The 23760-nt window shown below is 43.1% G+C and overlaps 2 protein-coding genes across 4 annotated transcripts in view; both read left to right on the top strand.

Annotated features, from left to right (window-relative positions):
• Positions 1-3402, top strand: part of LOC118794268 (myosin phosphatase Rho-interacting protein-like) — a 33451-nt gene extending 30049 nt beyond the window's left edge. For all 3 annotated transcript variants that reach the window (XM_036552485.1, XM_036552486.1, XM_036552484.1), the window contains exons 23-24: positions 124-209; positions 2709-3402. In XM_036552485.1, the coding sequence (XP_036408378.1) occupies positions 124-209; positions 2709-2780 (158 nt within the window). In that variant the 3' untranslated portion in view covers positions 2781-3402. The remainder of the gene's footprint in view (positions 1-123; positions 210-2708) is intronic.
• Positions 3403-6723: 3321 nt separating this feature from the next.
• LOC118794722 lies at positions 6724-14531 on the top strand. Its single transcript, XM_036552983.1, has 7 exons — positions 6724-6922; positions 8075-10614; positions 11170-11263; positions 11975-12024; positions 12787-12857; positions 13414-13469; positions 14062-14531. Exons 2-5 carry the CDS (start codon positions 8080-8082, stop codon positions 12826-12828), a joined length of 2721 nt encoding a protein of 906 aa, XP_036408876.1. The 5' UTR covers positions 6724-6922; positions 8075-8079; the 3' UTR covers positions 12829-12857; positions 13414-13469; positions 14062-14531.
• The last annotated feature ends 9229 nt before the right edge of the window (positions 14532-23760 follow it).

The following is a 23760-nucleotide window of genomic DNA, read 5'->3' as shown; positions in this document are numbered from 1 at the left end:
ATAAGAGCTTAAGCAATGGTTTACAATGACTAATGTACTGTATGTGGCTGATGTATGTTGTTTCGCATGTACTGTTTCTCATGTGCTGACTGTTCCTTGACGGTTTCTCTTTTCTCATGTTAGACATCATGAAGTCCAAAAGCAACCCAGACTTTCTGAAGATGGCCACCACAGCTGCCAGAAGTTCAGACCGCATTTTGAGGTCAAAGGTAAGCATATGCCAACACCACAAGGTTACCACATACAATAGATGCTATGAGGCCATGAGAATGGTGTTCTCTTTGCTTTTGAGACAGCTCTTACACATAGAGAAAGGTTAGGCCCAGAATGTCTGGTTCTGGAGTTCACCAGGTTTTCCGGCTCTCCTTAAACCACTAACTGGGCAGGAGAGTTTCATCAAGTATAACTGGGGCAGTGGCTGGATGAGTGCTTAAGTGCTTATGAACCTACTGGTCTGTGGATGTGTAGTTGTAGATGTACTGAGAAAAAAGGGAGCATTCTCACTCTAGCACACACTCCTCCCTTGCCAAGAGCAAGTGGCTCCCTGGTGTGTAGGCGTCCAGCACTGACCGTCCACGGAGCAGTCACTCGGTTACAGTTACGCCGACGCACACAAAACATGACGGTCATTTGAAAGTCAGCTCACTCTTGCACATGCAAACACACACGCATGCACACACTTTACATTATCATCATTTTTTCATTTTTTTATTGGCATTTAGTAGACACCCTTATCCAGAACAACTTACAATGGTTACAAGTTTTTTTTTCACAATGTTATCCATTTATACAGCTCGATGTTTACTGAAGCAATTGTGGGTTAAGTACCTTGCCCAAGGGTACAGCAGCAGTGCCCCAGCGGGGAATCGAACTAGCAACCTCTATGCTACACTGCCACCCATTTAGCAGACACCCTTATCCAGAGTGACTTACAATTTTTACCATTACAGTTTTTATCCATTTACACAGCTGGATACTTAATGAGGTTAGGTACTTTGCCCAAGCGTACAAGAGCAGTGCATCAAACCAGAAGTCTTCGGGTATAAGCCCTACTCCTTACCACTATGCCAAACTGTGTACACACATACATTATGTGCACATTCACTCACACACACACACACACGTAAGCAGTGATACACACAAGCACACTCTCACTCAAGTACTCACACACACACATACACTATATGGACAAAAGTATTCGGATGCCTGACCATTACTTTGTAATGACATTGTATTCAAATACATATACTTTAATATGGAGTTGGTCCCCCTTTTGTAGCTATAACAGCTTCCACTCTTCTTGGAAGGCTTTCCACAAGATTTTGGAGTGTTTCTGTGGGAATTTGTGCCCATTCATTCTGTAGAGCATTTATGAGGTCAGGACCACGTCTTTGTAGTCCTTGCTATGTGCACTGGGGCACAGTCATGTTGGAATAGAAAAGGGCCTTCCCCAAACTGTTGCCACAGAGTTGGAAGCATAGCATTGTCCAAAATGTCTTGGTATGCTGAAGCATTGAGATTGCTCTTCACTGGAGATAAGGGGCCTAGCCCAAACCCTGAAAAACAGGTGTGGCCAAATACTTTTGTCCATATAGTGTATGTGTGCACACACACACACTTCCCACACTTAAAACAGGTGTACACCTCTGACTTTCCCTAGAAGCAGAGTGCAAATTTCATCCCTTGTATTCAGTGCTACTGCTTTCCCAGATGTCTTCCTATAATTACTCTGTGTCAGTACTTCCCAAACTCCATGGATTGTTGTTTTTGTCTGTGCTGCTACACACACAGCAATTTTTATGTTTTGGCATGTTTTTTTTTGGGGGGGGGGGGGGGGGTCATTGATTTCATTTCAATTTTATCTACTTGAGATGAAAGAAAAATGGAAAGCACTGTGAAGTAAACAATGATTTTCGAATTGGAAGTTGGCTTAGAATTGGAAGTGCCGAGTGGCTCAGTTGGTGAAAGCACTCGTTCGGAGCTCACAGGCGGTGCACATTGGCTTCGTTCTGCCGGAGATAAGGGTGGGTACGTCAGCAGGGGCTTCGGTCCCATTAGCAACAGCGACCCCTACTGGTCGATCGGGCACCTGTGGTCCATGTACCAAAGCTACATATGAAATGTCTTCCTCCGATTCATCTCTGTGCTAGCTTAGCTTGTGGACCGCAGTGCGAAAAGAAGCACCGGCTGACATCACGTGTCTCGGAGGAGGGCATGTGCTTGTCCACATTCTCCTGGATTGGCAGTGGGGGTTGGTGGGGGGGTTTTGTTTTCCCTCTTGTATAATTCAAAGAGGAATTCCTTACTGATGTCTGATGGAAATACACCTTGTGTGTTTGTAAGTAACAAATTTAATAATAATAATAATAATAATAATTGCAGTCCTTAGTCCTTATTGTTTGCTGCACATTCATTTCACATTCATTCATTGTTCACATTCATTTCACATTCATTGTTTCAGTCAACTGAAAATACCAAACCACCAATTGCTTACCCACAAACATATGGACAGTGTGATAAAAGCAGTCTTCTGTGACTGCTTTTATCCAGTAAGAGGCAGATCCTGTGCTAGCATGTTAGCTTAGCGCTACAGCCTCAAGCACATTACTGTGTCTGGAAAACTGCTGCTGGGGGCTTCAGACCTTATGCTAATCACCTGACAATGATGGGCAATGATGTCATTTGCTTTGTGTCGGTTCCTCTTCCAGAGTCTGAAGGAAGGCCTAACCAATGAGCAAAGGCTTCACCTGTTTGACAACCAGGAAACAAAGCAGTTTTGATATTGCAACCTCAATGTACATCAAGAGACACCATTTTAGCTATATTATCCCTTTGGAGAAGCACTGTGACACTGATAACACACCTTCTATATTAAACATGATATTATATTATAAAGCATAATATGTCTGGAAAAGGCGTACCATTTACTGTGACTTTTGATTGCCAAGTTCTATATTAAATATTCAGTTTACTTTAAAATGGGGCTCTCATGTCCATTTTAAACACTACTGTGTAAGCTACTGTTTTAAACGTGTAAATATCATAGTGAATATGTACATATTTAATAGATGAACATCAAAGCATAGGCTACTTATTACTGAGTCTGTTGCATCTTACCTCTATCCTGAACAATAACTGGCCTTTGGCATTGTGGGTAATGTAGGCTTTGGTCTGTGTGATGATTATAATGTCTCCCTCTGTGTCCCTCACAACGTCAGGGCAGATGGCTCTAGTTTTTGGATGAACGTGATTTCCACAGACACATATTTTACATTTTTCCAGGTTTACAGTGCAGTCTGGTGGAACATTACATGTCAGCCCCATCCACTCTGATTCTCCTGAGTTATTTATGTAAGCTCCAGTGTGCTGCAGATATGAAATCAATGTCAATAAAGTTGTTGAATGAACCCTGTTACAGTTTTTCTTGATTGCTAAGACACATTTTCTGAAACATTCACCATTTTCTCAAAACTACACACACATTCTCAAAACGTCATTCTCATCTGTACAACCAGCTAACTTTACGGTCGAAATCAAACTTTGCCCTCAGACAATACACACAAGCAATCAAAAGCACATACTACATTAATCCCACTAGAGGGATTAATTCAAAACACTCTTACCAAAATGTAATTTCTCTTTTTGAGAATCTGCATTATATTGAACTTTGTAATATTGTAACTTTACTGACATACAGATTACCCGTACAGGAAGACACCATCAAGAGACATTCAAAGCAATACTATATAACACCTTTACAATGTCACACTGACAAATTACTGTATGAAGAGAGCAGAAATTTTCCAACCCTTTATTTCCAGAAAACCATAAGGAAGGAATGGTGGCACATAGGGTAGGCAGAGTACAATTTTGAAAAAAAAAATTGAAAAACTTGCAAAAAATATTTATATATACATAAGATAAACAAATGTAATTCCATACTGTAAATCTAATTACAACTACTCTGCATCATCATCTCCTCTCTGGTCTGGATCTGGCCACAAAATTTCATCAACATCACAAAGGATGTTTTCCCTGGCCAGGCAATGCAGGAAATATGCCCTGGTATGTCTAATCCAGCCTTGGATGGCTTCTATGGACACATTCCCACAGGCCTCCTCCATGGAAATCAAGAGGTTTTCTCCTGTGTAGGGGTTACTGTCATACATTTTCCACCGCCATGCTGACAAAAATTCCTCTATTGCATTGAGGAATGGGGAATATGCAGGTAGAAAAAGATTTATGAATGTGGGGTGGTCATTGAACCAGGCACGAACCAGAGCAGCTTGATGGACACTAACGTTATCCCAGATGATAACATACTGGGACTGCTCTGGTTGCCCTGGTTCCCCTTCCTGTTGAAGTCGCTGGTAAAGTTGACCTAGGAATTCAAGCAGATGTGCGGAGTTATATGGACCCAAAGTGGCATGGCGGTGGAGGACCCCTTGATTACTGATTGCAGCACACAGAGTCACATTGCCTCCTCTCTGGCCAGGAACCCTCACAATGGCACGGTGACCAATGATGTTCCGTCCCCTTCTGCACCTTGTTGTGAGGTTAAACCCTGCCTCATCAACAAAGATATACTCATGGGGCTGAGGCATCCCATCAAGTTCAAAGATCGCATGCAAATAAATGGCCCTATTTATAGAGATCCTGTGATTCTGATTGGTGTGTCACTAATTTAGTGGCTTTGTGTTTACACCTGGGGAAAGGTGTGCTCTTTGAGTTCGGATGATAATGACTTGAGTGTATTGTATCGGTTGAGTGTGTTTGCTGAATGAACATGTAGTGCAGTGAATGATTCATTTGGCCACTTTTACATAGAGTTTTGCAAAAACGGTTTTAACCATAGAAACTTGTGTGAAAACATGTGAATAGTGTTTACAGTTGTGAGAAAAGTGTGTATCTTTTGAGAAATGAGGCAAGGCTATAGGTTTTCTTGCTGAAGGAACCGGTTATAGTGTGTTAGCAATTGGGAAAAACTATGACAGAGCAAAGATGCTTTGGAAAGAATCTTTCTAAATGAATGTGATTAAACAGGGTTGGAAGATTTTAACAAGGTTTAAGTGTGTATATATGTGTGCCTGTGTCTGTGTGTGTGTGTGTGTGCGCGTGCATGTTTTAATTGTGTGCCTTAATAATGTATTTCTATTAAATCTGTTGGCAATTTGGGGGAAAGTCATTATTATAGTTAACTGCCTATAACTGTATATCATATAACTGCATACTGCTTTTTATTGCATAGAAGGTTGGTGATCCCGGTAAATCCCTCTCAGTTTACTTACTATTCTGTTATGTGCATATTCCTGTTAAGTGCATAACATCAGCAGTCTCAGCACATGCAGTTATCAGGACTTGACTATAACCGTTCCTGTCTAAGATTCCCACCAGTCTGTTCATCCATCAGAAAGAAGACTGAAGGTAATGACAGCATGCGTTTCATCTCACCTTGATCCAAATCTCTGAACTAATAAATTGCAGTGATTTGAATTTGCATTGTATGGTACAGATGATTACCACAAAACCAATGCATCAAAATCAGAAACTGCAGTTTAGACCAACAGGGCATGAAGGTCAAAATGTACTTCATATACCTTACACTGTTTACATTAGATACATTAAATATAATTCCAGAGTAAGGACATTAAAGTGTAAAATGTATCTATTTAAATGTATATTTTAGGTAACAGGTAACACATACACATTGCCTCCAGCCTGATACTGAATCTTGGCCCATCCTCTGAGAAAAATTCAGAGGAAGGCATACTGAAATTCCAACACACAGAGAAATCTCACGAATAGAATCACAATATATACCATCATCACAATAATACGCCAACACTTTGCTGGAGGCCTGCCAATAATTTTTGTAGCCATTCATTTGTTCTCTGCACCTGACAACAACTACCTACACAGAGGTATGTTGTGGTGAGTTGTATGGGTATATATAGTATGAACTGTGTGTGCGTGTTGTATGTGTGTATAAAAGTTATCAATTGTGTTTATGTGCAGCATAAAAGGTGGCAGTGTAGCGCAATGGTTAAGGAGCAGGACTCGTAACCGAAAGGTTACCGGTCCGATCCCCGCTGAGTCACTATTGCTGTACCCTTGGGCAAGGTACTTAATCCACAATTGCCTCAGCTATATAAATGGATAACATTGTAAAGAACTGTAACCTATGTAAGTAGCTTTGGATAAAAGCGTCTGTCAAATGAATAAATGTAAATAGAATACGTCAAATTGCAGTCTTCGTGAATCACTGCGGATTAGGGTGTCTTCAAGCAAATTCATTTTCAAACTATTAGCGCATGAACCTACAAACGTACATGCGGAATACATGTGACTGGTTCCTGTCATTTGACTTTTTTTTCGTTTTAACTATGTTAAGTCTCCCTGAGCATTCAGAAATTTAATTTTAGTATGAAAATATGAAACCCTGTATATGTAATGCTGCAGTCACCAAAAATGTTAATTTAATATAAAGAAATTTTACACCGGTGCTTTATATAGCTATTGGATTTACGGATTACAGCATAGTATATTTTTATAATTTATAAGTTAATCGTACCACTTTTCATTGTTACTATTTACACGGCCCCTCCCCTTTGTGTAATAAATGCCGCCCATCATGCCTTGCGTACGGCTACAAGATGAAGGCTGGTTTGCCCGTGAAGTGAAGTCATCGCTCTGTCCGTTCCGGTTACTGAGGGGTTTCAGGAAGTACGGCGTCACTGTAGCTAGCTAAGATAGCTAGCGCATCTGTTTATTTAATTCACTAAGACCGCAGAGTAGATGCAGATCAGTTAGCTAGCCGTTACCTTTCAGAGAGTACGGAAGAAATCTGGACCTCCAGAAAGATGAGGACTGTCGCTGTGGTCTGATGGAATCGCTCCTTTTTAAACTCCCCCTTCCAGTTTAGGTAAGTTTTCTCGTAGAGACTGCAAACATCGGCTAGCCATCTACGCTAACGCAACTTCTTTTGTTTCAGATGCGAAGGGCCTGTCTTACACTGGCCTCTGTGACAATAGATCGCTAGGTAGACAGGGACTGCGATCGGAGTATGAAAAGGGTCATCTTTTTATGCCATCTAATTTGGATAGCTAGCCAACGTTAGCAGAGTTGCAATTCAGTTTTAAATAAAATAGTGTCTAGCTAGCTAACTTGCTAATTTAGCCAACTAGCTGTCTAGCTAGCTAACTATCAGTAAAGTGTCAGACAAAATGACGGGAGTAGGATTATAGTATTTGTGCATCCAAGGACTGTGTTCATCGGTAACTGATTAGTCGACTGGTAATTACCCATAGTTGGTTAGGTAATTATAAAGTGTTCAGGTTTAGGCTGATTCCTAGCTAGCTAGTGTGGCTTCAGCTACCTAGCTAACCCATTGGTGTGAAAGCTTGCTCGTAACGTTAGCTCGCAGGCTAGCTGTCGGTAGCTACTGTTTCAAGCTACTGTCAGATTTAGCTTGTCATTCCGCGTAGTTTAGTAGCTAATAACACACCTTTTAGAAACGCATTTCTGTAGCTGTAATTTCCCTGGGCTGCGATAAATGTATTTCCTATGTAAAGAACCTTTAGATATCTTAAACTATGATCGGTCAATGTAGATATCTCGGATAGTTTGTCGCTTTATATTTATCTCGGGACTTGTATTTAGGAGTATTGCTGAAGAAGAGTACGGCAAGATAGTACGCTAACTAATAAACTAGCAGGGGGCACGTGGAAGAAAGCATGATTTGAAACAAAGTTTTAATGTCTTACAAATTACGTTTGCATTGTTCCCTGTTGCTAGGAAAAATTAAACTAATGTTTCGAGCTTGGTGTTGATTTTGTTTATTTTCCGACCGAAAATCGAACCGAAGATTTTTTGGGTGGTTTGGTGTGGTTTTACCGCAGCAGATGTTAAGTTGACGAGATATTAAAGAAAACCCGCTAAAAGTTCAAAAATCTGTTACGACGGCTGAAACATTACCCTGTAATGCTGATATAATTGTTTGTGTCATGACGTAAACCTTTGGCCTGATTGAACCCTCGTTATCCCCATACTCACGATAACATTACTTGTTTTGCAGTCGATATGGATCCCCTACCTCAGAGGCAGCCAATGGAGGATGGACTCCCAGAATCCCCCTCTGCCTGTAGCCTGGCTTTCGACCTGTCAAGCAGACGCAGAGAGAGCCATCTGAAGCCTGTCCCCATGGATCCACTGCATGTGGCAAGGGCACCCAGGTGGCGTGGTGGGGAAGACAGCAGGGGGCCGGGGCTCCAGGAGGGGGACTCTCCATTCCACGCCCCCCCGCCATCCCGGCGCGTCCGACCAGACGACGCCTTCTCTAACACCACTGTTACGCTGTCCTATGTCAGTAGCTCCCACGGCTTCTCTGCCCAGGGCCCTCTCCCCCCTCGGCTCCAGGCTGTCCCAGCATTTGCCGATGGGCTTTCACGGGGCTCCCCAAATCGCGACTCTGAGGTTGATGCTATGGCAAGGGAGTACGCAGGGGGCCACCACAGGCAGGCCACTGGTGGGATGGGGTCGCAGCTGGAGGCATACCCTATGGCCTTGCCTATGGAGAGCTTGAGAGGAGGTGATGGGGGAAGGGGAGGAAGATTAGCCTGCTTCCCAGCACAGACCCCGGAGGTGAATGGGACACCTGGCGCCAGTCGTCCCTGGGGCGCATCGAGGCTTGGACCCAGCCATTTGAACAGTCTCGCCAAAGGCGCAAGCAGACCCAGTGAGGATGGGGCAGGAGACAAGAGAGGGCTGCAGAATGGTGTGAGCAGGGAATTGTGGGATTTGGAGTCTTCCCGGGAGAAACCCTCAAAGCTCCAAACTACAGGAGGCTCTTACTTTACTTCCAGACCCAGAGGGATAGGTTCTCCCCAGGGAAGCAGAGCTTCTGGAAACTTTCACAGTCCTTTAAACAAGGACTGCATAGTCACTTTGGAGGAGCCTTTGTCCCCTGGCGAAAGCTCATCAGATGAAATGGAGGATGCACTTATTCTGCCACAGGCGTTAAATTCTCCCAGCGCAGAGAGCTGTTTGGCAGAGGAAGCTGCTGATGACATCACTAGAGAGAGACCAGTGAAGGGCGAGGGTACCAAGTTCAGGGTGGAGCTTGTGGAGGTGTCCACCACCCCAGAGGACAGCTGTAGCAATGACAGCGATGTCATAGAAGTACCTGTCAGTAGCGGTTTGACAGCACCACTGATGGGGGTGGCAGAAATGTTCAGGACACAGCCAGAGCCTCAGGACCAACTATCAGAGCCGACAGGACCAGTGCACCCTATCCCCAAGAAGGAATGGAATGTTCCCGAGCAGCATCTAAACGGGAATGCATTGGAGGAAGAGAGAACAGCTGAAAGGGAGAAATCACCTGCTTGTGCAAGGCAGGGGGGGATGAGGCTGGAGGCTGTCGTGCGGAGCATCACCCCTTTTAGGTGCAAATCGTCCGGTCATATTCAGCCCTCCGAGAAATGCACCAACCCTAAAACTCAGGCCAGTAAAGTGCGTGGCAGTTCCGGGGCCCCCAAGGAGAGAGCGCATGAATCGGAGGTTGAGGAGGCCAGTGTGACGGTGACTCTGTTGCAGGAGGATGACAGCGATGGGAATGACGTCACTGCCGGTGGCCAAAAAAGCCGGCGCTCTACCTCGGGTCAGGCGAACGCGAGCCTCCGCGACTCTGGTGATGCCAGCACATCATTCATGGGACCACCCATCCCTGCTGCTATTGCAGGCACCGGGGAAGCCGGAAAGGGGGTGGAGGGTTCTCCGTCCCGGGTTGACCGGCAGAGAAAGGCCCCAGGAAGCCCTGCCCGGGCGAAGATGCGGCGGAGGAGCCGGGCCCAGCCTACTGGAGCCTCGCCGGGGGGCCCAGCGAAGAACAAAAAGCGGAAGAAGCGTGGCCAAGGTGGCCAGTCGTCCATGTTCTCCCCAAAGGAGCCAGAGATCAAGCTGAAGTACGCCACCTACAGGGAGGAGAAGAGGGAGGCCAGGGCTGACGCCTTCGCACCCTACGTGCGCTTAGACGGGGGGGAGTTCTCCACCTGCACTGTGGTGAACTACCCGGAGGAGGAGAATGGCAGGAAGAAGGGGTCGCGGTGCCCGGCAGGCCCTGGCTCGGCGACTGGTGCGGTCCCCACCACCTCCTGTCTGCAGCTGGGCCGGCTGGACGCTGAGGGCCGGCGTCAGAGGGAGCAGGTATGCTGCCTCTGTGGCCACTCGGCCAACGTCATGGACCTCGGAGACCTCCACGGGCCATACCGCCCCCACGGTCGCCGTGCAGGCCCTGGGGCACCCTCCATCCGGCACGGACCTGAGGACAACGAGGCCTGCAGCGACTCGGACTCCTCCTGCTACGGGCGGGGATGGAAGCCAGGGGCAGTTCAGGAGGTGGTGGCTCGCCATGGGCAGGTCTCGGATGCTGGCAGCCCCCAGAGTCCCGCGGCCAAGAGGCGGCGCCTCAACCCTGGTGACCAAAGTGACACTCCCACACCACCTGCCAACACGGAGTTCTGGGTCCATGAGGACTGTGGCGTGTGGTCGGCGGGTGTCTTCCTGGTCAGAGGGAAATTATACGGGCTGGAAGAGGCCATCAGGCTCGCGCAAGAGACGGTGAGATTTGTCCCGTGGTACACATCAAGTACGCACATGCCAAAAGTATGATTGCAAAATTATGATTGACCCTCCTGCTGTCGGCAACATAAGATGGTCTCCAGAGCATTTCAGTGGGCGCAGCAGAAAAATACAAGTTTCTTGAAAAGGAAATGGCATGAGCAAATATGTAACCGGCCGTAATGAAAAAGGTCATCCTGTGTCCTTTAGTCCTTCATTAAATCCCCCCAAAAGTGTTTAAGTGGAAGGACAAGACTGGATGAGCACAGAAAAGACAGGAAATTTAAAAATAGTGCTCTTCAGCGCTCTGCTGATGACATTGTCCTCTCACGCTGTTTGGCTTTTTACACAAGTCAGACGCAGGCTTCAGGTGGAGGAAGTGGGTGTCATGGATTATTTGAGGTGTCCAGTGTCATTTGGAAGTTTGATTCGATTAAATTATCTCGAATATAATTTACAGATTTGTTTGGGCTGTCATTAAGTAAAATTTGGCAGAAAGGATCAGATGAGCTCCTGCATTAGTAGGCTGATGTCATTTGCCTCCCTATTCTCCAGGTGTGCTCTGCATGCCACGGGCTCGGTGCCACGCTAGGCTGCTTTTTCAAAGGTTGCCCCAGTAAATACCACTACAGTTGTGCGGTGCAGTCAGGTGAGTGCCCCCGTCACATGAGGTCACTTTCTGCCTGAGCTGTCACGCAGATGTTTCCTAAGATCACTGCCTGTTGGTGCTGTCAGGTGGGTGTTTCTTGACATCACTTCCTCCTCATACAGGTGAGTGTGACTGGAGATGATATCTGGTCTGGGGTTTTACCAACCACCACCTGCAGTACACATTGCCACTAAGTAATACATCCAGGGATTCATTTCCATATAAATAAACCACCTTGATTATAATAATGCATCTTTTTTGCACCAGTCAGCATTATCAGAGAGAATGATCAGTCTAAGGCAAGTGTGTGTATCATTTTAGCAAGGTACTTAAATGTAGCATTAAAATGCCTTGACCAAGGATACAGCAGCAGTGCCCCATCCAGGAATCGTATGTGCAACTTTACATGGCCCAGTAATAACACCACACAGACCCCAAACACAAAGAAAGGTTCTTAATCTTCCTAGCTGCCAGTGTCAGTGTTAATTGTAATCAGCAGTTGAGAGCATTGGTACATGCTTGCATTAAGCATTATGAAGTGAATGTGTTGTGTAGGCTGCAGTGTTAGTCAGCTGAACCTCTTGGATGGATGGCAGCCTGCTGCCTGTTCCCAGCGTGTGGGAGGCTATCGCAGTGATCCCACTGAACTCCAGGGTCGTTCGGCGGATCTGTCCTGTTTTTAATGACTCGCGCCTGTGTTTCTCCCTGCAGACTGCATGCTGAACGAGGATAACTTCACCATGAAGTGTCCGAAACACAAGGTACTAACCAACAACAGCAGTTTTGTGCATCTACTGCAGCTGACAGCTGGAAGTTTGCCCTGTGTCTGAGCAAATGAGTTGATTGTGCTTGGGTGCATGTGTGCGTGTGAGTGTGTATATATATATATATATATATAATATATAATGGGTCCCTCCCCCAGTAGGCTTTTTAAGATTTTAAAAATGCAGCATGGCTTCTGAACTGCCACTGTTTTGATCATTTGTATGAAATGGGTCAATGGTGGCTGGGTCAGGTTGGCCAAAGCATCATGTTTTATTTGGGTTTAGGCTGTAAGGGAGAGAGTTGTCCAATAAATTAATTTAAGAAGTGTTTGGCATTTGGCCTTTAACAACTTTGTTAGCTTGTTGTCATCTAGGCTAGAACCATTACAGCCAGGTTTGAATGATCTTGCCTTTCTGTTTTTCACTTTATCATTTTATTCTGACAGCTTCAAACGCACTTCAAGTAAAATAACAAGAAGTGCATCTTAGAACAGTCCTCGGTCCCCTTCAGATCTTAAAAACAAAAGGATGATTGCAAATTGCACATTGGACAGTTGTGTTGGCCCTGGGAGCAGCAGTGTGTAAAGTCCAGCTAAAGTTCAGTAAAGTCCCGGTGCTGAAGTTGCTGTGTTTCAGTAGGAAAGCTGTAAATCTTGATGTACAGCCCTGCATTTTGGGGACAAAGGTGAAGGATGTCACATGACATCCAGCAGGAAGTAATGTAATGGCTCCTTCTTTCATGTGTTTTCTGCTGTCCAGAATAAATCCCTCAAAGGTGTGTCCAGGATGGAGAGCAGGTGACAGGAGACCAGAGGGGGGCGCATCACCAGGTTTGCAAAGTGTTTTATTGTGTGTGTGTTGTTTTTTTGTGTGTCCCTCAGATGACACACACTTGATGTTGTGGTTTCCTAACTTTAGCCTGCCTGCCTGTAAGAGCCAGGTACTATTCAAGACTTACTTGAATCTCAGGATTGTCACCAGCGTCTTCCTTTTTAAATGTGTATCAGAAAGAAGGATTGTAGTGCCTTTGGCATAGGCTAACATCCCACTTTGTGTACAGGGGGGTTGTACACAAGGTTTACAGTTATAACTTGCTGGCTGGCGAGTATAAAGTTAGCATCTTAGCAGACATGGCAGTGTTGGTGAGGTTCCTAACTGATATGCTAACATACTGTTTCTGAGAGTTCATGTGTAGCTGTGTGTGATTACATTCCATGTTTATTTGCTGTTCAGGTTTTTCTAAACCAAACTTGTTTGAGCTAGCTAGTAGCTTAAGATAATTGTCATAGCCCTCACATACATACATGTGTGCTGTAAACTGTCACTGTGCATCTGTGGGATTGTGTGCATATGTGACATGCCTTTGATCATCCTTTTCCCCACCAGTTCTGTGCACTCGCTGGAGTGTGGCGGGCTTACCTCTGCTGAAACCGGGACAGCTGGTAAGGCTCCTTTCTCCAATGACCTCTTGTTACTACAAGGCTGCAGGTTTTACTCTCAATGAAGTGATGTCTGATTAAATCGGTGATGCTGAGATGAACAGCTGCAGTCCTGCAGTCCAGAGCAGATGGTCTGCTGCTCTTCCTTTGGCCTCAGCACATCATTGTGTAAATTATGTTCTTTCTGCCACCAAGAACTGACCCTGGGTCAGCATAGCCACCCATGTTCTTGTCTCCAGTCATTCAATGTAAGAGGTGGATGCTGTTCCAGGACCATTTGACAATTGGGAGGGAAGCTTAAGGACTGCACAGGAGCTGTCTGTCTCTAATTATGCTCCTGAATTATTGGTGAATATTTCAATGGCATTGCCACTATTTGAATGCATTACCAGGTAATGGGATGCCTTGACTTAAAGCAATCGCTTGGTGTAGCACATTGCTGGAGGTGCATGGAATGATTTCACCAAAAACACACAGCAATAAGCATCCAGTATGCCCTAGTAGAACTTGTTTAGCTTGTTTTAAAAAATCAAAATGGCTGATTTTAAAGAAAAAGGTTAATAGCCAGTCTCTCCCTTCTCTTGCCCTGTCGCAGTTTGTTGGTGAAGACTCCCCCCGCTGTCACTCCTACAACCATGACAACGGCATAACGATGACATCACCCAGCCTCTGCACAAGGGTTCCGTTCAGCACAGACCACCGCCCCATTCATGAGCATTCCAGCCCTGTCACAGACCGGTCGCTGGCACAGACTGGTCACCGCAGCCGACGGTGGCTGTGGCTCTCACACAGTGCTGTACCTTGCGCTCCTTGGGGAGTCAGACCCAGATTCAATCTAACCACAGTGCCCATCGCTCTTGAATCTGGGCCCTAGTGTTTTGGATGGCTTGGAGGCGAAGGTAGAGCATTGATGGGAATCAGTAAGTCAGTGTCATGTAGTGACAGTAAGGAGAAAATAGGGTGTATTTGTACAATCGCTGGAAGCTATAGATGAGGATGATGGTGGGCTCTATATGAATTTTATACCACGGCAACCCTGTTTCATCAGTTTATTACCAAAGTATCTCCACAAATATGTCAAAATTCTGATTGCCGATTTGTCGTCTTTTGGGTAAATGTTGGTTTTTTTTTTTTTTTTTAAACTAGCTGGATCTTGAATATTTGCATATTTTATTTTTGTCTTGAAAATTGCTCTTGTTTTGTAAAGACAGTATTGTGGAACACTTCACGTGAGAAGAGAGCAGCATAGAGAGGATTGATTGATCCTCCTGCCAACCCCATTGTGAGTTTGTCTGCTGTAAACCACACATCTTCAAATGTTTTAACCAAGTTCCTCTGGAGAGTTTGTCCGGTCAACAGTCTAGGGGTTGTGTGCGTGCACATTCGTGAACATAACGTGCATTCTCAGAGCTCATTTTCCAATCGGAGGATCTGGATCCCTTTTCATTCCGTTACCACTATTCTCCATCATTTCTTCATGTTGCTTTCAAAAGCTCCCACAGTCAAGACATAGTTGGCCACTAGGGTCTGTTTCTAAAATGCTTTAGACTGGGAACTTTGCATCTGTTTGCCCACGTTAAATAGAACATGTGTAGACTAAAGTCAGATAAATTCACCCATATCATTTTCACAACTCTCGGGTTCTACCGGGGAATTCCTGACCTCGAGTAAGTATTCACCACATTGGTTTTTAGATTAGACACTGGTTCATAAACTAGTGACTGGCAGTTAGGGTGGATGTTAGCCAGTCTAGTTTGCTTTTGTTTCTTCATGAGCATATGACCACATTTTCACATTTGTTTTTCCCTTGCTCGAATTGCAAATGAGTAGAATTTCCGGTCCTTGACAGACTCTTCATAGAACATTTAAGTGCATTTAAGTGTTCTTTTGCTTTTACCACTGTGATCCATTGTTCATTTTACTTGGTCCCATTGAGATGAGAAGTCTCTCTTTTAAAGATTGACCAATTGGATTGAGCACAAACAGAAGTGTGCAGATTGAGATGTGAAATGTACACTCCTCAGTTACAGTGCTAATGGGTAATGCATGTAAAGTCCTACAGAGTAATGGCAGAATGATTGTGACCGTTTTTCTGGAATAATCCACACCCAAGGAGGAGGAATATGAATATTTACTGAAACAGAAACAGAACACTTGTGTATATCAGTTTGTTTGGAGCTTTTATGTGTGTGTGTGATATTTGGTGACAGACCTATTCAGAACTGTAATGAAGACCCATTTGTAGGCTAGGGTAAACATCTAGGTAATATTATATTGTAGACCGAGGATACATGACCCTGGTCCTAGGTGATTTAAGCCACCTTAGCCACCCTCCCCAGCTCCAAGACCCAGAGAGACCTGCAAACCTCCTGGTCTCCTGAAATTGAGTAGGAAGTTCTACACTTATCCATACTTACACATATATCTACACAGGTGGTTGTTCACCGTGTTGAGGAGAATGGTTTTTGCAGCTGTGGGGTGCTAGCTGTACACTTGGGCCTACTGCAGTCTGTGCACCAGAGAGTAGAGGATATAAACTATGGTTTGTTTTTGTGTGTTGCCCAGGTGTACAAAACATAAGATTCTGCACATTCTGTGACACAACACCCCTGTCTGCTGAAACTGAGTACAGCAAGAGAAGAGGGACAGAAAGGTGTTGTTGCCTGTGAAATGTCACTTCTGCTTTTTAGAGCTTGTTTGTTAAAATCTTCCTGAAACAGCTGCACTATTTCCAGATAAATGTGCAGCTCGGGCCGCATAGCCCAGTCCGTCGGCTTAGTGTTATTCAAGTTGTTCCTGCAGTCCCGTGGCCTAGAGGGGATGCAAACAGGGCAAAGGTCAGCAGACTTGTGTGAGAGGGACAGGCTTCCTTGCACTGTGTGCATGCATGTATGTGTGCTAGAGAGAGCTTGGGGGACGGGGGCTTTTCAGAGCGCCCCTCATCGCAAACTGCTGGGCTTGTCCTCTATGCCCAGCCTTTCATGTCTGTCCAGTTTAATTGAGGTTGGGGCCGTTGGAATGCATCTCATTTCAAATCTCTAAGGATGGCAGCCGAAACACACATGCTGAAAATTGCACAACCCGCACAAACGTAGAAGAAATGCCAAACGGCACTGCTGAACCTGCAGGCTTTAAAGAACTGAAAGACACTGGGAGAGAAACACAAGCCTGTCCAGTCTGTCATCGTCACCATATGTTATTGTAATGATGTAATTTTTTTCAGCTGATTAGTGTGTCCTTGCTGGATTCGTGAGTCTTTTTCATGATCGAATCTCAGGGAGTTTTATGATATATATATATATATATATTATTATTATTATTTTTTTTTTTTTTTTTTTTAATTCTCACATCAGATCTGGCTCTGACTCAGTTGGGTTCTCTCTCTGAACTGGAGATTAGCTAAGCAGAGGTGCGCACCCTTCAGCGGCACCCTGCTCTTCACCTCGCAGCACATTCCAACACATCGTAACACATTCTGTTTGATGGTGGCATTTGTTAATATGAGGCATTTCTAAAAATGAGTCAACATTGATGGTTTAAAATTGAAACATCTACATGTATTTTATTATCATTATTAATGTTGTTATTGTTTGAAGCCATCTGTACAGGTAATTGTTTTCCTGCTGTGTAATTGGTTTGACTTCGGTCAGGCAGAATGGTGTGGTACTTTTGCTAGAGGGGAATGTTGTGGGAGTTGCTGTAAGAGAATTTTTTTGACAAAACACCTCATTTGAATGAAAACACCTCAAAAGTGAGCACTTAGGCTTGCAAGACAAAGCAGAGTTCACATCTCAGAGTAATATACTTAAGGAATTTATTTATTGATTTTTAAGATTTCATGTTTGCTTTTATTATTGTTCTTCCTCCAAACCACCCATTGGGGTGAAGGCAGTTTGGGCTGCTCAGTATTTTTGGCCTGTTTGAAGGTCACTGTTGTACTCTCTCTTTGCAGGTTTGTGAATTTGAAGTTTGACAGCAGAAAGATAAATACAATATTAATTCAGGTATTTAAACAGTAAATACAGTTCTGGTCACTGCATTGAAATGAAATGGTATGTAATAAGAAATGTTAGTAATCTCTTAAACCATCTGTAAAACTGGGCTTCTACACCACAGGAGTGGTAGACATGCATTTACATAAACAGGAAAATCTCAGTGTGCTTCTCCTTTAATGGCTGTTTCATAAGCATAAAAATAATATCTCGCCCGGTTTGATGGGTAATGATACGATTGCTCAGACATCTGCTGGAGTGGGCAATGTTGTTAGATTACATAAGAGTCATTAATTATTTGTGCCAATTCTGTTACCAGCAAAGAGTTGCTCCAATGTGGTGTAGAGACCGACAAACAATGCATTCTCACTGGTAGTAAGATCAGAGGGGTACAGATGTACCATTGACAGACACAGTGCAGTCTCTCCCAACAGAGGGACAGCTATGTTCATTTAATGTCCCCAAGGAATAAGAACAAACTCCCTTTACCCCCCCCACACAATTCGTACACAATTCGTGAACGTTGCATATTTAATTTCTTCTATCTTTGACATGTTGCTTTCTTCATTAGGATGATAAAACATGCAGTAATCGATTAGACTTGGTCCAAATAGCATGTCTCTTTGTTTGATTTTTTTTTTTTTTTTTTTTGGTAGGTATGTGGGGTAGGATGCAACAGAAACCAATGTAAATGATTAGTATGAAGTACATGTAAAACCATTTAAATGGAAAAATATAGAGCCTCTGTTTTCTGTCCCCTATTGGTTACTTGGTCTGATATTCTTTGAGACTCTTCCTTGGAACGAAGATTCCAGCTGTTTGGAGAACAGTGCTCAGAAGGCTTTCTGTCTGACTGTGTGCCATCTGTCATTCCTTTACAACATCCTTGTTCCGAATGAGGATCAACCAGAGGAGACTAAAACCAGTGTCTTTTTTTGCATCACTGCTTGTAAGCTATTGCCATAGAACCCCGCTCACATTCCTTCACATGGACACAGTAGACAGTTGCCAGTAGGAAGCCGACAAGTCTCTTTGGTCAAAACTGATGGGAAGTCCTAGAAACGTAGGTTGCTAGAAATATTAAGGATTTTTTAATATTGTAAGTGTAACTGACACTGCTCAAAGGATTACTGTACACCATGTATTTCCTGCTTTTTTACATGATTGTTATTGTTAAATAAAGTGTTTGTTATCTTACTTTATTTTGACATTTGCTCTCCTCTTCTTTTGAGTTTTCTCTGGGATATCATGAGGCTGTCCTGCTTAAAGTACTGACCAGCTAATGAGTTTATGTGTTCAGAGGTTTCTTGACAGAATGTGTCTTTTTTTACCCCTTTTCCACTGTAGAGCTAGAACCAGGCTGGTATGAGCTGAAGCCAGCTGCACACCCTGTGAAGTACAATTAAATGCATCCACTTAACATCATTCAGAATACTCAGATTGAGATGACTGCCTGGATTTACCATAGCATAAGTCTTAGCATTATTCTAAGATAAGCCTGCTAACAACTGGATAGGTATAGGAATAAAATATATTTTTTTAAAACGACAGCAACTATAAAATGATCTTGTGATGATCCTCTGCTGGCAAGTCATTGCAATGGTATTTAGAGACATTTCACTAAGAACTGGTCCTGCAGCCTGCCATGTTTTAGACTGTGCAGTGTATGTGTACCTGTGGATGGTGATGGAGATATGCCTGGTTTCCGTTTGTGTAGCAAACATGCCTGAAACCCCAACACTGGCCAGCAGTCACTGGCTTATTCTCACAGGTGTAACCTCTCAACATCATGCTGCCTGCACTGCAACTGTCACTACCTCGTCACTTAAAGGGTACCCCCTAACTGTTGACCACTTGGAGGTGCAACAAAGAAGGTTCCATTTTTGCCATGGTATGTGATCTTTAGTTATGTTAGATGTGTCATGTTGAATGTATTAAATCTTTTTTTTGTTCTGAATTTCAACAATGATATAGGACAGACTTTCCTGTGTGATAATTATTTTCAAGCCCAAATGTGCTGAGTGTACCATGTGTATATAGTCAGTTATTTCAGTAAAGGCATTATGCGTTTGGTGTGTTTTTACCTTCTAGAACAATGGTAAAATGGTATAGCTGTTGAAGGTGTACATTAGGACAGGTTTTTGGGGGCTTGGAAGTACTTGGAAGCGAGTCTGTACAGAAACATTAGCTTGCATGACCGCATACTCTGCAGCTGTAACAATATGGCTTCGACATTCTGCTTATAGCGTATGATGTAATTACTGGTAAATTCCACTGTTTGGGCTGTCAGAATGCTCCATTTCCTGTTGCCAGTGGGCTACTAACACCCCTCTAAGCCATCTGAAACTTCAAAGCAACTGGAAAAAAATCAAGCGACACTTCCATGTATAATTTTTCTCCTTTATCTTTAATTTTTTAATGAACGTAGACGGGACTCCAGAGGAAGACAGCTGTATTGCAACGGCTGAGTTGGAAAGGTTCTAGCATCATGTTTTCTACTGGCTAAAACTCAATACGCACAAAACACGCACATACCATCAAAATGTCACATAACGGATGAACAATGGAATGTCTTTACAGTGCTGGGACCACATTACATCATGAGAGTTTGCCAGGACTCAGTGTCCGAGCATTTTGAGGGAACTGGGCAGCTGTGCGCAGTGATGCGCGGTGTGGATCTATGTGAGAAGACGAAGCTTGACGTAAAATCTGATGTCCCCACAGAAGTGCAGAATTGTCCACTGCTCTTGAACACTGACAGTATTCCATGGTGTGAGCTGACATTATCTGAGGCAGACAAAATTAACTAACAATCGTATTTAAGTAAAACAAAGTTCACGATGATGTTGATCATTTCTCATCGTGGAAAGAGACAGTGCGGGTTGTTCTAGATGCTTATTTCCAGAATAATACTGGTAAATACATGCAATAATTTCTACAAAACACAACACACAAAGAAAGTCTACAAAATGGCCCATACTTTTTTCATTTCGAATACAGGTACATACAGGCCTATAGGAAATTCAGCCTTTAATCGAAGACATTAATTTTGTTTTGTTCTTTCCATTTTTTTTCAGTCTTGGAGAGATTTTCGCTTGAAAGGTACATCTCTAAAACAAATGAGGAGAAAGTCACATTTTATTACAAGGAAGGACAATATTAAGAACCTCTTTATACCACCAAGAAGATGGTCAAAAGCAGCCAGCATCTCCATGTGGCCCAATTACGTCAGGCTTGGTCATATACAGCATATACAGTACAAACAGAGCACACAATATAAATTAATAATTACAATTTATTTTTGTCATTTTTAGCCCTACTGTAGATTATTTCCAGAGATCATGACAAGCGTTCTCCCTCTGGAACATTCTACTAGAAATGGTGCAACAGCAAAATTTCACCCCACAGCAATCTTCAAAAAGTTTAAGCTAGCACACTTCCATTACGATTTTGAAGGATATGTTTGTTTCTTTAGCTTCATGCAGTTTAAAAAATGCCCTTGCATACGCCTTTGTTCATATTTTTTTCTGTAAACATAATGTACACAATTATAGTCTAATAAATCCGTCAGTCACCAGATTGGTTTCAAAAAAAAAAAGTTAAGAAAAAAAACATTTTAATGGCTCCATTTTCTTACATAGCATAAACACGGATTGACTGAATGAATTCAGCTCAATGGCTCTGCGCTGAGACAGCATCAGTCCGCATGTGCACCAGTTGACTAATGACATGGAATGATGAATGGAAATAAAAAGCAGAAAGTGTTGACAGGCGGAGCAGTCGGTCAGCAGCCTAGTGAGCTGGTCTTGAATGAAGCTCTAATTAGCCTGTTTTGAGAGAGCCTAAGTGTGCATGTACGTAACTCCTGCTACACTCCGTATTTTGCTTATTTGTGCGGAGTGTATTAATAATCAATTACGACATGCCTATGTTCAGATAGCATTTTTAATGTAGTTGAAAAAGTCTCCACTGAATGCTCTGGTACATGTCCATGGAAGTGTCATCCAGTGTTATAGCTGTTCAATAAACCAAAAGAGCACTGCGCATCATTAAAGAAGAACTTCACAGGGACGCTGTACAGTTGCCAGAGCAGGTTCATAATCCTTTTGTAACTTTCGACTGTCATATCTTCAGATGGTATTCATAGGCCACAGCCTGCTCAGATCAGAGCCGCGTGCCCAATTTTGTTTAATGCCGCAGTCATGCTAAAATCAGACGGGGGGAAAGCTTTAATTGGGAGATCTGAAGTCTGTGACTTTTCTGAGGAGCCCATGTAATGTGACACAGGGTCAGGCCCAGTTTGATCAAAAGGCTAAGGCCAGAGCAGTCTCCCATTCAAGGGTCAGGCCCAGTTTGATCAAAAGGCTACGGCCAGAGCAGTCTCCCATTCAATAGAGCCAGTCAAAGCATTCTGTAATTTGGAAATGTATCTCCTCAAAAAAACCACCCAGGTGTAGTCAATCAATTAATCATTCACCTGTGACATCATCAACACAGTCAATAGATTAAGAATTATTAAATTATGATCTCATAAGGGTGGGGCCATATTCATTCAAAGACCATGTTAAAAATGAATATGATGACATCAACATTTAGCACAAAAATGTTTCAGCCATGAATTAATAATTATATATTATTACACAACATAGCAATTGTTACAGATATACTGTATAATTCTATATACACACACAACAGATAGTGTGTTTTCTCATGAATGGTTGTTTTTGACACAGTGTTGCAATTACATTTGCTTACATATTTAATAAAGACAAATCTGATCACATATGAAGGGGAGGTTTACTCTGTTAAGGTGATACACCTCCAGATAACAGAATGCTATGAGCAAAATAGCATGTCCTCCTGTTCAGTGATTGTTACAGCACATCTATATGGATTTTTTTTCCCTATAGTATTGTCTGTAGGAACTTCTATTTAACCTAACTACATGTGTCAGCAAAAGAGGTGCAGGGCCAATGTCATTTTACTGAAGAAAGCCTTGGCCGACATTGTAGTAATAGAATGATGAGGGGAAAAAAAGGTAATGTCACTTTAAAAATGTTTTGCCAGTAATATGATAAGTGGGCAATATAAATAACTGGACTGACCTCAGTCTAAATGCACTCTGTAACACTGCTGCTGTTTAGAAGGACGGGGTCCGATTTTTATAATTAGGCATAAAAGGAAACAATGCAGAATAGCTACTGAAATCCGTCCGGCACAACCCAAGTATCAAAATAAGACAATCATATAACACTACTTTAAAAAATAAATAGCAAAAATATACTTCTCAGAATTCAAGATTCAGATACGTAATGTCAACTGAGAAAAAAAAATCCAAAGAAGATCTGCTGTTCTCCTTCTGTGAAACTTCAGTGGGTGCAGGGAGTACACATACAAACTGGCACATCAGAGTGTCATGGTTCAATTTCAATTTTCAATTTCAATACAGTAAACATCACCATGTGTTTTGTTTTTGTTTTTTCTTTTAGGAACATTTTGCTGTCTTTTTTTAAAGTGCTGCATTTCCACCAGCTTCAGAAATGAGTCATGTTTTTGTTCCATGCTTTTTCCACCAGAGGCCTAGACTTTTCTGAGAGCTATTTCACCTCCTTTTTTGCACTAAGATATTGAGCATATTGCTTTAAGAAATTACCTCAGGCTTGCTCTTCCATCAGAACAAGACCAGCATCGCAACACAATTGGAGGGAGTTCCTCCATTTTTTGATATCTTCACCTGTCTTCATTGGTTAAGTTTTTTTTGATGTTGTTAGTTTTTTTTTTTGCTTGGTCTGCTCATACCCTGACATGTGACAAACTTCATCAATTTGCCTGTCTTCATTGGTTAGTCTTTTTTGCTTGGTCCACTTGAAGTCTGACGTGCAATAAACTGACTGAGGACTTCCCTCAGAGCGAGTCGTCATTGGGAATGGCTGTGGACAACGTGGTTGAAGCAGCCTCCCCTGAAGATCTTCTGTGGCCTGGAGTGTCATGGACCAGCGCCAAACGTCCATTGAGATGAACGAGTCCAAAAAATGAATCAGTCTGGATTTAGCTTTCTTTTTGTCCTCCACTGTGAGATCCTTAAAATGATTCCTTTTCCATTTTGGGGATTGCTTTAGTGTATGGCAGTGTGTGTATATGTGTGTTTGTGTGTGTGTATGTGAGCAGGCTTGTGTGTATGTGTGCATTTTACATTTATATATGTGTGTGTGTGTGTGTGTGTGAGAGAGAGAGAGAGAGAGAGAGTTGTGAATGAATGTGCTTGAATGTGCTTGTCTGTGTATGTATGAGCAGGCACGTGT

Source organism: Megalops cyprinoides, chromosome 19 (genome assembly GCF_013368585.1).
Source record: "Megalops cyprinoides isolate fMegCyp1 chromosome 19, fMegCyp1.pri, whole genome shotgun sequence".
In the NCBI taxonomy this organism is placed as follows: Eukaryota; Metazoa; Chordata; class Actinopteri; order Elopiformes; family Megalopidae; genus Megalops; species Megalops cyprinoides.
This window is presented reverse-complemented; position numbering and strand designations above follow the sequence as displayed.

Excerpts from the sequence above, each read along its gene's own strand:
- LOC118794722 (XM_036552983.1), top strand. The coding sequence starts at position 8,080 with ATGGATCCCCTACCTCAGAGGCAGCCAATGGAGGATGGACTCCCAGAA. Across the intron at positions 10,615-11,169 it reads TCAGGCTCGCGCAAGAGACG|GTGTGCTCTGCATGCCACGG; the intron begins GTGAGATTTGTC and ends CCTATTCTCCAG. Across the intron at positions 11,264-11,974 it reads CAGTTGTGCGGTGCAGTCAG|ACTGCATGCTGAACGAGGAT; the intron begins GTGAGTGCCCCC and ends TTCTCCCTGCAG.